This window comes from Monodelphis domestica, chromosome 1 (assembly GCF_027887165.1).
Source record: "Monodelphis domestica isolate mMonDom1 chromosome 1, mMonDom1.pri, whole genome shotgun sequence".
Classification (NCBI taxonomy): Eukaryota; Metazoa; Chordata; class Mammalia; order Didelphimorphia; family Didelphidae; genus Monodelphis; species Monodelphis domestica.
This window is the reverse complement of record NC_077227.1, coordinates 397,634,527-397,652,574: the sequence shown is the minus strand read 5'-3', so window position 1 is coordinate 397,652,574 and position 18,048 is coordinate 397,634,527. Positions and strand designations below refer to the sequence as shown.

Genomic DNA, 18,048 nt, shown 5'->3' with positions numbered 1-18,048 from the left:
CCTCTCCCCCCCTCCCCCCTGTAAGGGAAGGAGAAAACCTGACACTCCATGGGGGGAGGGGGGGAACCAGCATGGCACCTGGTCTGGGGGCAGGGTCTGGCACCCCATCTCTAAAAGGTTCACCATCACTGGCCTAGCCCATACCATTCCTCTGCCTTGGAACCAATATACAATGTTAATTCTAAGACAGAAAGTAAGGGTCAAACAACAAAAAAAAAGCCTTATTGTCCTTCTAATTCTTCTTTGGAACCAATAATTCTTATTGGTTTTAAAAGGGAAGGTTAAAGGTTTTTGTTGTTTTGGGGAACAAATTAACTACAAAGACAACAGCCAGCATTAATTCACAAGGTGCTTTATTTTGAAAACAGGTTCACATCTTATCCTCACAACAACCCAGTGAGGTAGGGAAGAAACCACAGTATCTATCATTGCAACCCCTGTACCAACACAGACTTAGCACTGACCCTGGGGACAGAGACTGGGGCTTCCCCTCAGTTTATTTCAAAAAGCTATCAAATTCATATCCACTCTTCACAATCTTTTTAAACTAATAAATTCTTCTAGACACAATGAGGGGGAAAAAACACCCACATGACTGTCTCTGTGTATACCAGGGAGCCTGCTAACGAAGGAAGCCAATCCTAAAAGTTCTCCACTTTATGGGGTGACAAGGTTTTTAATGGGTTGATAAAACTCCTCTGACCACAACAGTGGCCCTGATGAAACGTGTCTTTTTATTAAAAGCCCTCAATACAATAGTAAAGATCCAAGATAATCTGTTTTATGCCTTAAAGAACAAACGGAAAACCACTAAAACAAGACAGGTAAAATGTGGATTCCAAGGCAGTGAGTGTCCTTTAAAAAAAAAATTAGGAGGAAGAGCGCAGGGAGCAGTATCTGTAAGGCAAAGGGAACCAAAGGCAGTTGCCAGGGCAGCACTTATGTGTGAGAGACCACGCATTGGCAGAATGACTGATGAAGTATCAATCAACATTTATTAACCACCAGATAAGGTTAGGTCCAGGGGAAGGGGCCTAGGCAAGAGGAGCAGCACAGAACAGTCTCAGTTGAGGAGCTGGAGTATGTGCACAAGTCAGAATGCTGCTGTTCCTGCTATTGCTCCCAGCACTTCTGAGGTTTGCCAGGCTTCTCCTAAGCCTGGGAGGTAGGTAGTTCGAGTGGTGTGATTCTCAGGCCACAGGACAGGTCGTGCAGCTTGTCTGCAATAACACGGAGCTGCCATTCAGATCCAGGGTTCTAGACACTTTATCACACTGCTACATAGAAGGCCGCATCTAAGCAATAAAAATATCTAAGACGGCAAGGACCGACCGTGGGAGTTCCAAGGAAAAGCTTCCCCTGAGCCAGCAGGATACAGGAAGGGTTCATAAAGGATGATGGACTTGGCTTGACAAAATCATGTGGTTTAGTGCCTACAACATGGGAGTTGAATTGGGAAAGAGAGCAAGTTTAAATCCTACCCAAGACATACTCTGGGCAAGTCATTTAACCTGTCATCTGTCCCAGTTTCCTCATGGATAAAGGAGGGAAAATAATAGGACTTCCCTCTTAGGGTGGTTGTCCAGGACAAAGAAGATAACATTCATAAAGTACTTTGTGGCAAAACCTTAAGGCACTACATAAATGCTATTATTTATTGACAAATGGGTAGGATGTGGATGATAATAATAGCAATCTCATTTCTAAAGTTTACAAAGGGAATCCTTAATCAACACCCTGAGAAGTAGATAATACCAGTATTCTTCTGATTTCCTTGATGGGGTCCAGAAGGGGCAAGGCACAAGCAGGGTCACAAAAGCAATAAAGCATGTGTTCTGAAAAATCCATATGCTGGGGAACTACACCTCCCAGCATTCCCTGCACCTCCCAGGGTTCCCTTCCCCTTAGGCCCTGGTGCAGGACTGGTCTATAAATGAATCAATCCCAGGTTAGGGAGGGACCTTTTGATTGGACTTTGAGCAGAAGGGGAGAGCAGGAACTTGTCAGAGTGAAGATTATTTTTTTCTTAATAAAGACCTTTTCCCTTGATCTTTTCTTCCTTTATTTTCATTCATCACAAGCACAAATTCAAAACCAATCATGTGCCCTGCACCCTGCTAAGGTCACAAAGCAAAAAACACACAAACAAACAAAAAAAAACAACAACAAACAACAAATCCTTGCCCTCAAGGAGCTTACAATTCACTACAGGAAACAACGTGTGCACAGATAAGCAAAATATATACAAAATAAATACCAAGTCATTTGGGGAGGGCGGGGTGCACAAATATTGAAAACAACTGGGAAAGGCCTCACATCCAAGGCTTCTGATTCTGAACCCAGGTTTCTTCCCCACCCCACTGCAAGTTTCCTCTCTCTGTGAAGAGGGAGCCAAGTATCATAAGAAATATCAGACCAGCCTAATTGGAGAAAGACCTTCCCTGATGCTCTCAGTCAGACAGTACTCTGAATTCTTCTTGTCCATTTGTCATAGTTCTAATCCTGATGACAGAGCATAGGACCCCAGAATGAAGAGCCGAAAGGGACCTTAGACACCATCTAGTCCAAATTCCTCATTTTACAAACCAGGCAATTGAGGTACAAAGAAGTGACATGACTTGCCCAACGTCACCTATGTCATAGGCCAGAATTTGAATTCATGTCCTTGGACTATAAAATTGATACTCTTTCCACTGTATTATCCTGCATCCCCTAGTTATTTGCATCCATGTTCTATCTTTCATTAAACTCTTTAAGTTCTGTGAGTGCAGGACCCAGGTTACTCTTCTTTATACCTCCACCATCTCCTAACACAACACTTTGTAGGTAACTGTCAGAATGTTTGAGCGAACCAAATGAAATGTAAGAATGCAGGAAAGACTTCAATGAACTGATGCAAAGTGAAGTAAGCAGGGCTGAGAAAAGCCAAAATGACACTGAAAATGCCAAGAATAACCACAAAATAGAAGTGAATGGCATGAATTTACAAAGAACCAACTCAGCCCCCAAGAAAGAAATAAAAGTCATTTCTCCCAACTCCTTTCTAGAGGTGAGAGGCCTGTGGGTATGAGCACTGCATAGATGTTCCAAGTTTTTGGAGATTTTTTTCTTTAAAAAAAAAAAATTAATCTTTGTTCTAAGGATGGCTCTATGGGGAGGACAGGGAAGGATACAAAGGGAAAGGTTGGTAACATGAAAGCAAAAGTCATTGATAAAATTGTTTTGTTTTTTTTTTTAAATAAATGTATGTATGAAGCAGGAGGTAAAGTTGGGATAGAACTGCAGAGAACTTGAATGCCAAGCTAAGGGGCTTGGACCTGAACTCACAGGCCACAGGAAACTACTGGGGGTTCTAAGCAGGAAGACAACAAGTTCACAACTAAAGTGAGGAAGATCTCTTCGACCTCACCGGCAGGATGCAAAGGATAAAGAAAAACCAGAAACAGGGAAGGAGACCAGTTTAGGAAGCTTCTACAGTTGTTATAAAGAGGGACAAGGAACTGAAATACTATCAGAAGGTAGGAGAAGAAGGATATGAGAAAGCACCAAGGAAACAGAAGAATCAAAAAAGTCATACCACCACAGTTAACCGAGCCTGGTAGAGAATGACTATCCTTGACAAAAAGAGTAAAGCCAAGGGGAGGAAGGGGAGGGAAGAGAGGAAAGAGGGAAAGAAAAAGAGAAAAAGAAAGAGGAAGGAAGGAAGGAAGGAAGAATTGAGAAGAGAGAAGCCTTCAGAAGCTAAGAAGACTGAAGCTTCAGGGAGCTTTTATTTCTTTAAAAATTAATAATTAATAATAATGTTAAATGCAACATAAGGGAAAAGGAGCTGCTAAGAGATACTGAATACCACTCTCTACAGCCCCTTAGATACCACTTTGTCTCAGCTGAACTGACGTCCAAGTTAAATAGGGACTCCCTGAAGATCCTCCTTTTCAGTGTCCTCAAGAGGAGGTCAAGATCATGTTGAGAATATACAACCAGGAACCCCCCCCCAAATTTTCCTGCTATCAATGCAGGAAAATAAAGTCTCGTAGATTCTTAAAAGCACCTGGTACATTTCCATGGAAGGGGAAGGGAAAATCCAGAGCTAAGGCAGAGTTCTTCAGTTAAGGAAAGAGCCTGGTGTTCATTTCCCTCCCAGGATATGTCCAAAATCATGCTTCTTTTCTCTATGCAGCCACCACGAAAGCATCTTAAACAGCAGTCTTCCATCTTGCACCACAAAACACTTAAATTAAGCCCCTTGACTTTTTTAATAAGTTATTTTGAAAAAAATAAGTTTTCAAACTCATACCCTTAGGAGCTACCTGAGCCAAGGAACACATCACAAAGACAGCTGTCTTTATGCCCCTAAGAAAAGTCAAAAAAGGAAAAAACACCTACAACGTCAAAATTCCGTATTTTTCATGACAAAATTAGTGTCCGAGAAGTGTGACTCTGCTTTAGGGTGCCCAAGATCTGCCGGGCTTTTTCCTGCATAAAAAGCTGGTCTTTGGTTCCACCACAAGCCACGACTTTCCAAGCACTGGACATCTGGAAAGGAGGAAAAGAGTTTGTTAATCTCCAGAATCAAATTAACCTTTTCCAGAAAGCATATCTGGTCCTCCCTCTAACTCCAACTTCTAATAACTATTAAGGTTATCTTCCCTCTATTCTCGATTTATCTTCTATGCTGTCTCTCTCCTCCTCCTCAGAATGTAAGCTTCTTGAGGGGGAGGGATGGTTTTACTCCTTGTATTTTTATTCCCAGTGGTTAGTGCATACTGTTGGCACTAAATTATTTGCCAGTTGATTGATATCACTAGCCCCAAAGTCCCCAAACTCAGGGAGTCACAAGAGAAAATAAGAGCCCCAGGTGTGCTGCAAAGTACTCAAATGCAAGAATAAATAGACAAAGAGACAGCTCTTTGGTAGCTCAGTGAATAGAGAGCCAATCCTGGGGAAATCCTGGGGAAATCCTGGGCTCAAATGTGACCTCAGACACCTCTTAGGTGTGTGATGCTGGGCAAGTCACTATGGCCTAGCCCTCTTCTGTCTTAAAATTAATACTAACAGGGAAGGGAAGGGGAGGGGAGGGAAATGAATCCTATAAACATGGGCAAACATTTTAAGATTTAAAAATTCTTTTTAAAAAACCACATCTTGACTCACTGGGGCAGGGCCCTGGAAGTGGCTCAGTGACTTTGGGATCGAAGCCTTCTCTGGCTTTGTCTGTAGAAACCCTCGGTTGAGTAGACTATTGTCCTCTTTGCTGCTCGAGGAGGTCAGATTGAGGGAGCTAGACAAGAAGCTTGTTGGCTAGAAAGAAAAGGAGAAATTTTATCTTGCAGCCCGGCACAAAACCTACTATACCAATGCCTGGTTCCAGGCCACCTGGCAGCACCTGGACATTCTCAGAGGCCACCTGGGGATAGCAGGCCAAGGCTTCAGGTGTCAGAGGCTGATGCAGGGCAAGCTGGTTAGTCTAACACTCTCAAATACATCAAGATGACATCATCCTGCTCTGAAAAAGTCCTTCTGTTCCTTCAGGTCTCAAGGGTATAAACTGTTCTGAACAGACAGGGTTCAATGCCTCAATCACCATTCTTTTGCAATTTCCTGTGTTCTATTCAAACCCTCAACCAAATGCCTAGAGGAATAGGAGGAGATGGCTAGCGTGGCTAGACAGTAATCTCTGGTCTACCTAGAGCAATAGGAAATTTAAGAACCAATATCCCCATGTTCTAGAACTCCCAGCTCAGTGAGGGGGCCTCGCACTTAGGGCCAAAGGCCCCGAGAAGCAGCTTCTAGCTTCCATCTCTCAAACATGACCCCTTCTCTCCACTCACAGGGCCACATTCCAGGTCAGGCCTTCATTTCCTGTTGCCTGAACTTCTGCCTCCTAATTTTATCCTTGCTCCAACCTTCCTCCTCCATAAAAGTATCCAAACTCATCTTCCACAATCAAGTTACAGTGGGACCTCTCTTGAGCAAGGAATACATTCTAAGACCCCCCCCATAAAAGATGAAATTTGTGCATAATAGTGAAGCCCATTATTTAGTAAGTGTTTCTCATACAAACACACCTAGGTATGTTACAACTTTATGAGGCTATTCAGAGTCACCAGCAACATCACACTTGTACTTTGGGGCCTTTATTGATAAATAAATAGCATTAATGAAACAAAGAGAAGCTCTGATCCGATACAGACAAGACTTGTTAGGAGCAAGAATTATCTGGAGCTCATGTTTGCCACAAAATGCGATGACACACAAGCTCTTTTCAGAGTGAGAATGAGAGTAATTGGGCAAACTGTTGCCCATCTTCATGTAGCTTAGGGAAATGGTACAGTTAAACACAGAAACTAAATTTTTTTCTTTTATGTATTTTTCTGTCTTTATTTTTTCAATTGCCAAAGGTGTGTTGAGTTTGTACAAAAAGAGGTCATTCTCCCTCCCTCCCTTCCCTCCTCTTCTCTCTCTCCCCCCATTCCCTCCCTCCCTCAGTATCTGTCTCTCCCTCCTCTGCTCTGCCTACTTCCTGAGTTTCTTTCAATCCAGTGACTTCCTTCTTTTGATTATTTACTATTTACCCTGTATGTAGCTGACATCATTTATATTTGTTTGCACGCTATCTCTCCAATTCAACTGTAAGATTCTTGAGGGCAGCCACTTGTCTTTGGCCTCTTTCTGGATGTCCAGAGCTCAATAAATGTTTACTACCGGACTGATGTTACCACCACCCCAAGCGCAGTAACTCCAGCAGCTGGTTCCCCTAAGATCAAGTATAAACTCCTATGTGGAATCTAAAACTTCACAAAAGGTTTTTAGTTTTTCCTGACACTGTACTTTCCAGGCCTTCCCATCTTACTTAGAGAATATTTCCCTCCTGTACAAATTAAGGCAAGAGGACCCGAGTTCAGTTCTGGTCTCAGACACTTACTGGACGTGTGTCCTGGACAAGTCACTTAATCCCATTGGCCTTAGTGCCTCATCTGGAATATAGGCTGGAGAAGGAGATGACAAACCACTCCAGTGTCCTTACAAGAAGACCCCAAATGAGGTCATAAGTCAGACACAAGTGAAACAATAACTACCAGCTCAACAGCCAAACTTCCTTCCATTTCCCATCTCCATGCTGCCTTTGCACCAGCTGCTACGCAAGCTCTTGCCTAGACTGCTTTCCTTCCTGAGCCTCTTCGCTCCCTGGCTTCCCTCAGGGCAGACCTTAAATGCCACCATCTCCAGGAGACTGCCTCCTATCTGCCTACCAGTGTGTCTCACTCTTTGCTTTTGGTTTGGTACCCCTTGCACATAACCCCTGTATCCAGGCCCTAGTAAGTCCTTAATAAAAGCCTGCAAATTGGTTGACTGATGAAGATTTATTTTATGAAAAGCAGCTAAGTCCTGTCGTCAGTAGTGCTAGGCTTGACCTCAGGAAGAGATAGGTTCAAATCCTGCCTCAGACACTGACTTGCTGTACAACCTCTGGGGCAAGTTATTTAAGCTCGTAGCCTCAGTTTCCCCATTTGTAAATGAGGATAACAGTAGAACATAACTTACACAAAGATACCTGCCAAGAGCAAATCAAACAACTAGCTAGTGTTTTGCAAATCTGAAAGTGTTAGGTAAATGAATGCTACTATTCTGGGTATCATCATTCCAAAAAGAGGAAAATGAAATCAGAAAAGCAGGTGGAATCAGTGGCCAGGCCAAAATTAGAGCCCAGGTCTCCTGGCTCAGTCTAAGGTGCTTCCTACTCCACCATGCATGTCACTTCCATCCAACACCTTTAAAACAAACAACAACAAATCCTCACTTTCTGTCCTTTATAACAACTCTATGATGGAGGGACAAGGGTTAGGCAAATGGGGTTAAGTGACTTACCCTGGTATCACATAGCTAGGAAGTATCTGAGGGCACATTTGAACCCAGGACCCCCAGACTCCTGGCCTGGTGCTCTATCCACTGTGCCACTCGGCTGCCCCTTCTCCCAACACACTTAAATTTTTTAGCTACAACAGTTCATGGAAAACCTATCTATCAAGAAGTCTCCCTGTAAATTAAGGAAATGTCCTTCAATTGGGGAATGGCTGAACAAATGGCAGTATATGATGGTGATGCAATCCTGTTGTGCTATAAGAAATGAAGAACAGGATGATTTCAGAAAGAGCTGGAAAAACCAAATGAACTGATGCAGAGTGAAATAAGCAGAACCAGGAGAACACGTTACATAGCAACAGCAATATTGTGGAATGATCAACTGTGATAGACTTTGCTAATCTCAACAATGCAAAAATTCGGGACAATTCTGAGGAACTTATGACCAAAAATTCTATTCACCTCCACAGAAAGAACTGTTGGAGTAGGAATGAAAATGAAAGCATACAATTTTTAAATTGTTTATTTGGGTTCATGTTTAGGGATTTGGATTTTATAAGAATATTTACTTATAAAAATGAACAATATGGAAATGGGTTTCACATGACAATACATGTATAACCCAGATCAAATTGCCTGGCAGCAATGGAAGGGGGAAGGGAAGAGAGGGAGGGAGATAAGTTTAATCATATATCTTAGGAAAACTTGTATGGAAATTTGTTATAACATGTAATTGGCAATAAAATAAATTTTTTTTTAAATAAAAAGAAGTCAGCCTATAGCACTAGTGGAGAAAACACACACCAAAGGAATTCTTGATTCCTTAAAGTATGTAAACATGAAATTACACAATAGCCAAGTTGATACAGTGGAAAGAGCAGTAGGTCCTGAGTCAGATGACCTGGGTTCAAATCCAGATACCCCCACTTATTACCTGTGTGACCTGGGACAAGTCAACCTGCCTGGACCTCAGTTTCCTTATCTATAAAGTGAAGAAGTTGATCTAGAAGCCCCTTCCAGCTCTAGATTCAGGGGAATCTGTAATGAACCACCAAGACTACGCTGCTACTAATCCACAGCAATGCATCAAAGCCTCGGCCCTACCACAGAGCTACAAGCACAGGAGCAGCTTAGACAAGGGGAGTCATTGAGTTATCACCTGGAAGCCCAAGCCGATCAAGAGGCTTCACTGCCAAACAGGTTTAGTGAGGAAATACAGAACTCTGTTTCAATCTTTGCTCCACTGGACAAAAGCAAGATTTCTTTAAAAAGATCAAAAGGACACTTTCATTTCTGCTTCAAGCTCTCAGGACACCTGCAGTTGTTCTCACAAGTAGGTCCAAGATTCAATAAAAATCCCCTTTGTTTCACACTCTACCCCCCACCCCCACCCCTTCCCTTCTGCTGGGAGCCAAGCAGTTCCCTCCTACAGCCAAACTCCACAGCCTAAATGGTCAAAACTAGGGACCAATTACCACCAGCATCCTCATTTCCCCATGCCAAAAATCTGCATACATGCGGCATCCTGGCCCCAGTGAGCATCCCCTGAGCCCTGCCTTTTTCAGCAACAAATTATGATAGAGAAAACCATGAGTTAAGAGACTAAGTTCCAGCCCTAGACCTCTTAATTCTGTGTGACCCTGGAAAAAACATTTTTTTAAAGTGGGGTAGGACAGGCCAGACCAGGCAATGAGACTTTTCACATCTGTAAAACACACATGTTGAACTATATCACTTCTATGAACCTGTTCAACCCTCATGTTAAAAAAAGTGATTTATTCGAAAGCTTTCCCACAGGCAAACAGCCTTGAAGCATCTTTTATGAAAGGTGGAATAACCTAGACAATTTAGCTAAATTCTTTGCTACTCTGGTCTAAGGCTCCTAAGGATGCCTACTATTAAAGTCTCCTTGTAGGGATATGAGTCAACCCACTCTCCTTTATAAACTGAGGGGGAAGATAGGGGTTCCTTGTGTGTAACAAGCATGTAACCGTACCTGGTTTCTTTTAATACACACAGTCTTTGGCAGAGAGGAAACCACAAGCTTCAGATCTTCATCCATTATGTCCAGGGCAAGAGATTTTCGGACTTTCTTAATTGGACTCCGATGTAGCTAAAAAAAAAAAAAACAAGCAAAAACCCCCCCAGACGATTAAGGAAAGAGATTAGGAATGAGGGCTGGATTCAATTTGGCCAACATTTATTAAAAAGAATGCCATTTTTTGCCCTCAAGAAGCTAGCGACTTACATGAAGGGAGGACGCAATATGTGCAATAATATGTATAATCCAAGGCAGAATGTGATAGGAGCAAAGAGAAAGCCAGGCCAAAGAGCTGAGGAAGAAAAAAACATTCTCCCCTGCAGGGTAGGCAAGTGAAGGGAAGTCAGGGAAGGCTTCAAACAGAAACGGCAGTCAACAGACAAGATAATAATGGACAAAAGGGTGAAGTGGCTTCTTGCCCAAAGTCTGAGCCCCAGGCAGAGGGGACCAAAGAGGCTGGGCTGAGATAGAACTGTCTCATTCTGCTGCCCCAAGTTGGAAGATGGTGGTAGGAGAGGGAAAAGGTCCCAAGTTATTTATTTTTATATATTTAATAAATAAGTATATTTCTTTAATATAAAGATTTAATATATTTAATTAATATTGTATACAAAAATGTTGACAGCATTCCTGGTACTGGCGAAAAGGTGGAGGGGGTTTGGGGAAAGGAGAAGCAGTTTAGCCAAAGTGACAAAAGATATCAATCCTGTCTGGGAGCACTGGCAACATTCAATACCCAGTGCCCCGTTTCTTCAAAGAAGGGAAAAAAAGAGCATTCTTTGAACCCTTCTAACTTTGGTCACTGTAATTACATAAGGTTCATTTTTGAATCATTTTGTTTTTATTGTTATGCAAAACACATTTCCATAATGGTATTTCTGTAAAACCACACATGCATATAACCAAAAATTATGTATTGGTTCCAAGGCAAAAGTGTAGGGGCAGCTGGGTAGCTCAGTAGATTAAGAGCCAGGCATAGAGACAGGAGGTCCTAGATTCAAATCTAGCCTCAGACACGTCCTAGCTGTGTGACCCTGGACAAGTCACTTCACCCTCCCATTGCCCAAAAAATAAGCAAATAAATAAGAATAAAAATTTACAACAGAATTATTTAGAGATTTTCTTTAAATCCATACCCTGTCTTAGAATGCCCCTCACTCCAAATAGGGTCCTTTCCACTGCCTCCGTGACATTGTTTTATTTTATTTTTATTTAAATCCTTACCTTCTAGCTTCCTAGCCATTCTAAGGCGTGGCTATCAGGGTTAAGTGACTTGCCCAGAATCACAGAGCTGGAACATGTCTGAGGTCAGATTTGAACTTGTGATCTCTCGAATCAGGAAGCTTGACCCTCCATCACTAAGCCACCTTGCTGCCCCTTCCCTCTTCTACATTAAACTGTCAATCAAGGTACAGAGGAGTTCTCCATCCTGGGGCAGAGTGAGCCCTGGCCCAATGAAATGCCTCATCATCCTTGAAGTACTGACCCCAACGCTTGGCTAAATTCTCCTACAGAGGGGCTCCTAAAGGATTTTAGAAATCCTTAGAATGAAGGACTCACTTCTGGACGTGGCTTCCGTCGGAGCTTTCCTGATACACAGACAAGCTGCTCCCCCTAGAGTCCTCCAGTTAAAGGAAGGGATGGCTTCCTAACATCCAATTAGTCAATGGAAATGTGAAAAGTGTCAACATGGAGAGATTTGTACATATTGACACAGACTGAATCAAGCAGAAACAAGGCAACAATAGACACAAAGACTACAACAATGTAAATGAAAAGGCAACTAAAAGAAAGACAATATGCAATGACTACCACCAGGTCAGGGGAGAGAATTTTTTAAAAGAAACTGTTGTATAATTATAATGATCAAGGTCCATAGAAAAGTTAAGAAATTGGACCACCCTCTCCCTTCTCTGTAAAGGAGAGGGAAGCACATGGGTAGAATATTACATACACTGTCAGACAGGATTGACGTGTTGAAAAATGTATCTCCCCCTCCTTCTTTTAAATCTTTGTTAGAAAAGGATGGCTTGCTGGGTAGGTGAGGAAGGCAGGGAATCTATTCAGAAATGAAGGTGATTTTAAAACAAAGGATCTTAATAAAAAATAAGATTTGTTTTTAAAGGCAAAAAGTCAAGGGAAGAAAATTAAACCGAAATCTGAGTAACTAAAAAAACCACTGAAGGCTTTAAGTTAAAAATGGTTCCTTCCTCAAAACAGAACAGAGAGTACCAAAGTCATTGTCAAACAACAGTCTCTTTGTTGGCTGTTTTTTGGTGTTTTGTTTTTGTCACAGAGGGGGTTCAATCAGGATAAGGATAAATGGAAAATGAAATAATAGAAACAAAAGGCATTAATAAAATGTAGTAATATTTTTCTCAAAAAATTCTTGGGATGGTTTGTTTCTCCTCTATATTTAGATACTAAAGTGATATGGATATCTTAAAATAATTTTCCAGAAACTGGCTGTTGGATGTCCCAATTTACCTACCTATCTCAAGGAATAAAGCCTGTAATATTAAAATAGAGAAGCAGAAGAAAAAGGAGAGGGCAGCTAGGTGGCTCAGTGGATTGAGAGCCAGGTCCAGAGATGGGAGAGGTCCTGGGTTCAAATCTGCTCTCATATGTAAAGTTTTAAAATGTTTTAAAACTCACAGATACTTCCTAGCTGTGTGACCCTGGACAAGTCACTTAACCCCCACTGCCTAGCCGTTACTGTTCTTCTGCCTTAGAACCAATATTGGTTCTAAGGCAGAAGGTATGAGGAGAATAAGGTCTGAAAAATTACCCTCATCATTATTCAATGATAATTTACTGGCAAAGTAGAAAGGGCACTGTACTGGAAATTAAAAGACCCAAGTTCTAATTTGGGTTTGGATAATAACTAACAGTGTGATCTTAGTCAAGTTCCTCTTCTTGAGTTTCCATTTCTTGATGTATAAAATGAGAATCATTCATAGGTGATAGAGCATAAGGTCTGGAGTAAAGAAGACCTGAATTCAAATCTGGCCTCAGACACTTCTAGCTGTGTGACCCTGGGTAAGTCATTTAATCCTACTGGCCTCAGTCCTCATCTGGGAAATAAGCTAGAGAAAGGAAATGGCAAACCACTCTAAGCAGCTTTGTAAAACACTAAATGGGGTCAAGCAGCGTCAGATAGGACTGAATTACAACAGCAAGTGAGGGAAGTGGAATAGATAATTTCTAGAGTCCCTGCTAGCTTTATCATTCCAACCAAGTTCATTCAGCCCTGGCTAGGATCCTGAGAAATAGCAATATATAATAACTATAATATTATAAAGATAATCAATAATTTGAAAGTTGTAAGAACTCTGATCCATAAAATGGCCAACTACCAATCCCAGAGGACTCCAGACAAAACATGCCATATGCCTTCCAGAGAGAGAACTATCAAACTCAAGAGTACAGATTGAACCATGTTTCCTTTACTTTCTTTTTTTTCTTGGCTATAGCCATTATGTGAATTTGGTTTTGCAAGACTATACTATTAGGATTGAGCTTTGTTTTTCTTACCTTCTGAATGGGTGGGAGAGTAGGAGGGGTAGTGAGAATCTGAAACTGAAAATGAGGAGGGGGAGGAGAAGGAGAAGAGGAAGAAGAAAGAGAAGGAGGAGGAGGAGGAGGAGGAGAACCCTATAGGTCAAAGGAGTCTCAGAATCACATTTTGGGGAAAATCCCAATGCCCTGATTTTGTGACTATCCATCAGCAAGCATTTTCTAACTGCCTACTGCATTTGGGGATAGAAAAATAACCAGTTTCTGATAAAGAGGAAAGAGAAATGAATAGTAGTTAATGATTCACTCACCCTCCTTTTCATCACAAGTCCTTTCATTCACATTCTCTCTAAACTGGAAGGACCCTCATTCTGGGGAAAGGTACATGGAACCCCAGAGTGTCACTGCTCCTTGCTCTGCCCGACCTCTTTCACCCACACACACTCCCTGCTACAGGGACCCCTCATGCTGGGAAGCCAGAGAGTTGCAGAAAAAGGGCTTCACTTCCTTCTAAAAACAGCAAGATAAGAAGGACTTACTCCTTGTTTCCTCTTTTGCTTCTCAGGCTTTATGTCATCTTCGATGATGAGTTCAATGCCCGCTTCGGTCCGAAGAACTTCCTTCAGGTCCTCTTCCAGGTGCGGGGTCTGGGGCTGGGCAGGGTCAGAGGCAGAAGAGCATTAGGAGAGGAGGAGAGCTACATCCCCACAGAGTGGATGTCTCCCCTTGGACAGGACCAGGACTGGTCCTGAAGAGAGGAAGGGAGAAGCTGAAGCCAGCCCTTCTGCTTTTAGAACATTCCATCTCAGCCTGAACCATTCACCTGGTCTTTCAGCTTCTTGTTTTCTGCCCCCACCAAAAAAAAGTATGTGTTCTTCAAAGGCTCGCATCCTTCAGATCTAGGGCTGAATGATCTCTAGATGTCTCCTCAGCTCTAAAATTCCATGAAATCACAAGAAGCTCACAAAAATAGACACTGATGCCCGAGTGTGTGAGGATACATTTATGCTTAAATTAAATTACTGTGATTTCAGGTCCTCTCTAGATAGTCTTACTGTGACCAGTAAGATTTTTCTGAAAGCATTGAAAATTCAAGAAATTCTGTTGTGAAACATTACGAAAAGGGGGAACAATGAGCTTGTACGTGTCCTCAGGCCCATAACATCTCCACTGGGATACATCCTAGAAATGAACACAAGTACTGGCAAAAAACTCATCTTTCTAACACAGCAGAATTGCTTGTTAACTCTGGGAGGGGAAAGAAAAGAGGGGAGGGAGATAACATGAATCATGTAACTTTGGAAAACCTACACGCAAAGTTGTTATTGGCATAAAATAAAAGAAAAAAAGGGGGGGAAATCTCATCTTTCCTTTATTTTCAGCTGAAGGGGGAAATAAATTTCTAAGGTTGTTCTAGAAATGGTGGATTGAGCTTATACTGTAAAAACCAGGAGGCACTCTAATGAAGGAACTGTCCACTTCTGGCACAACGTGCCTTTATCTTGTAGAGTTTCCATCATTAAATACCTGTATGTCAATGCAAGGGATGCCTTTTTTTTTTAACCCTGACCTTTCATCTTGGAATCAATGCTGTGTATCAGCTCTGAAGCAGAAGAGCAGAAAGGGCTAGACAATGGGAGTTAAGGTGACTTGCCCAGGGTCAGACAGCTAGGAAGTATCTGTGGCCACATTTGAACCCAGCACCTCCCATCTCTAGGCCTGGCTCTATCACTGAGCCACCCAGCTGCCTCCTTGAGGGAGGCCTTAAGGAAAATCTGAATCTATTTTATTTTACCTTACTACTAATAATTTTAATTTTCCATTGTACTAAAAGGAAAAATAGTCTGGTGAAATCCCAGGCAATTAAAAGCACCCTAATCCCAAGGCAGGATAGATATCTGTGCAGCACTAGACACGTACCAGAGGTTTTAGTGGTCCATATTTCTCCAGAGCATTCTTGAAAGGGGTGGGTGTGTGGGGAGTGTTGTCCATCGAGTATTTCTGATCCGGGGTAACGAAGCTGCCAGGAAATGGGGAAGAAACACTTAAGAGCCAGCAAATACAAATGTGGTCCTTTCCTCCCATGCCTGTGACTGCCTGGGTCTCATGAATGAATCATAAGCACATTCTGTACCTTACTCATAATAATAATAACAGCCAGCATTTCTGCAGCCCTTTAAAATGTGCAGTTTTATAACCATTATCTCCATTGAGTCACACAACATCTCAGTAAGTTAAATGGTATAGTTTACAAATAAGAAAACTGAAGATGAGAGATTAAGGACTTGTCTCAAGTCACAGAGCAAATAAATGTGTATAGATGGTAGGATTTGAACCCAAACCATCCTAACTCCAAGTTCCTTAACTGTTATTAACCCCAAGCACTTTAATCACTAATCTGTCTTTTAAGGAAAAGAGACTGTAAATTGTAACTCTTGATTCAGAACCCAGAGAATAGGTTCTAAAGAGCCCCAAGACAACAAATCCATGCACATTAGTCCGCAGCATGAACTTGGGTCCTAAAAACATCATTTTTAAAAATTTGATAACTAGTCAATAACATTTGTTTTGTTGTTGTTTGGTAGTTTCAGTTCGTCCAACTCTTCACAGTCCCATTTGAGGTTTTCTTAAGAGGCAAAGATACTGAAGTGGTTTGCCATTTTCTTGTCTAGCTCATTTTACAGAGGAGGAAAAACAGAGGCAGAGTTAGGTGACTTGCCCAAGGTCATGTAGCAAGTAAGTATCTGAGGCCAAATTTGAACTCAGAAAGATAAGCCTTCCTGACTCTAGTCCTGGACCTTTACCCACTACCTTTACCTAGCTGCCACATCCATTTATCAAGCACTCTCTATGTACTAGGTTCTGTAATAGAGAAGGTGGCAGCTAGCACAGGTAGAGTGAATTTCCTCATTTGGGAAAACACTGTGCTACTGAAATCAAAGGGTCTTAGCCAAGGAATTACAAAGCATTTTATTCACAACACTTAGGTAGAAAGTATTATTATTATTATTATTATTATTATTGTTATATTACAAATGAGAAAACAGAATCAGAAAGGTTCAGCTGGTTTCCAAGTCACAGCCTGGGACTCACCCATAAGCCTGTCTGATTTGACTTCACCCCTCTGTGCTTTGTAACCTTATTATTAACCCATTATTAATCATCACTGATTATTTAATAGTTATAATTTATTATCACCATGATTATTGTCCATATTAAGTTAATCTGTTTTTGCATTTGTAAGATGACAGCACTGAACTAAACAATCGCCAAGGTTTTTTCAGATCTAAATTTACGATTCTAATTTCTTGATTACATCATATAAACTCCCCAAAGGCAAAAACTCTCCTCTTTGTCACCCCAGTGCTTTTAATATAGTGCCCAACACCCAGAGAGTACTTAATAAGCGTTTGTTAATTGAGCTGAGAGAATGGCTCAATTAGGTGCGAATGTGCCATTAGCCTTAGCCTCTCTGCTATCTGATGTGCTGGGCCACTTAGGCAGGGTAGGTGTGGGGAAAAGAGATGAGGTTTTAGAGAGAAGGCCACATGAGGTCATACAGGGACTACCCGGAGGAGCAAACCCCGGTCTGTGTAAGTCTGGGTGTAGGGAGACTTACGCATTGCTTTTCTGGTGCAGCGGGGTCTTGTCCCGGTGCAACGGAGTCGTGACGATGACCTTCTGGCTACACACAGGTGTAGATGTCAGCGAAGGGCTCTCGAGCTCCAAATTGTCCTGTTTGGTCCAGAAGTTTAAAAACTGTAGGAGAAAAAGGGGAAAAGTAAGGATAATAATGGAAAAGGGCTGTGAGCTATTTGGGAAGTCCCTACACCAGGTCTCTCTCATCAGAAGCTCATGAAACTCAGAGATAGAAAAGAAAGATCTTAGAGGGCATCTAATTGAAAATGCAAGCCCATCAGAGTGGCTCAATGGATAGAGAGTCAGAGTTGGATTTGGGAGCTCCTGGGTTCAAATGTAGCCTCAGACGCTTCCTAGGTGCGTGGCACTTAAATCCCCCACTGCCTAGCCCTTATTGCTCTTCTGCATTGGAACAGTACTGGTCTAAGATGGAAGGTGAGGCTTTAAAAAAAAAAGAAAAGAAAAGGCAGGCCCAGTGAGGAGCAAAGACTTTCCCACGGTTATACAATTTGTAGTGTTCAGTGTTTATGTTCAATTCTCAATTACCCAAGGCAATAGAAAACAGAAATCTACAAGATCCATGGAATAATTTTGTCATTCAATTCCATTTTTTCTCTCACTAGATATTTTTGTTTTTTAAAAAAATCCGCATTGAAAGATTCTGAACATGGGAGTCAGAAGACTGGTATGTTCTGGGCAGCCTCAGGGACTAAGTAGCTGGGTAAACCTAGGCAAGGCACTTCACCTGTTTGTTTCATTTTCCTGAAATTTTTCCTCATTTTCCATGGTTCAGGAAATGAGGGAACCACTCACTTGACGTATGCTACTTGGGGTTGTTATGGGGAGGAGAGGGCCTCTAAACTTCTAAAAAGAAGCATGAGCTGCTAGCAGTGTTGTTCCTACTCTCTGGGAATAGTAAGAAGCAATGGAGTGGCCAGAAGGCCAGAGGGCAAGGAGTCACCCAATAAACCTGGACAGGCTGGCCCTTG

At 41.9% G+C, this 18,048-nt stretch overlaps 1 protein-coding gene across 3 annotated transcripts in view; it reads right to left on the bottom strand.

Annotated features, from left to right (window-relative positions):
* Positions 1 to 336: 336 nt before the first annotated feature.
* MYBL2 (MYB proto-oncogene like 2) overlaps positions 337 to 18,048 on the bottom strand; it is a 48,675-nt gene continuing 30,963 nt past the window's right edge. For all 3 annotated transcript variants that reach the window (XM_007474312.3, XM_007474313.3, XM_016428360.2), the window contains 6 exons: positions 17,040 to 17,179; positions 15,341 to 15,440; positions 13,960 to 14,073; positions 9,860 to 9,976; positions 5,155 to 5,301; positions 337 to 4,536 (listed from right to left, as the gene is read on the bottom strand). In XM_007474312.3, coding sequence (XP_007474374.1) covers positions 4,408 to 4,536; positions 5,155 to 5,301; positions 9,860 to 9,976; positions 13,960 to 14,073; positions 15,341 to 15,440; positions 17,040 to 17,179 — 747 coding nt within the window. In that variant the 3' untranslated portion in view covers positions 337 to 4,407. The remainder of the gene's footprint in view (positions 4,537 to 5,154; positions 5,302 to 9,859; positions 9,977 to 13,959; positions 14,074 to 15,340; positions 15,441 to 17,039; positions 17,180 to 18,048) is intronic.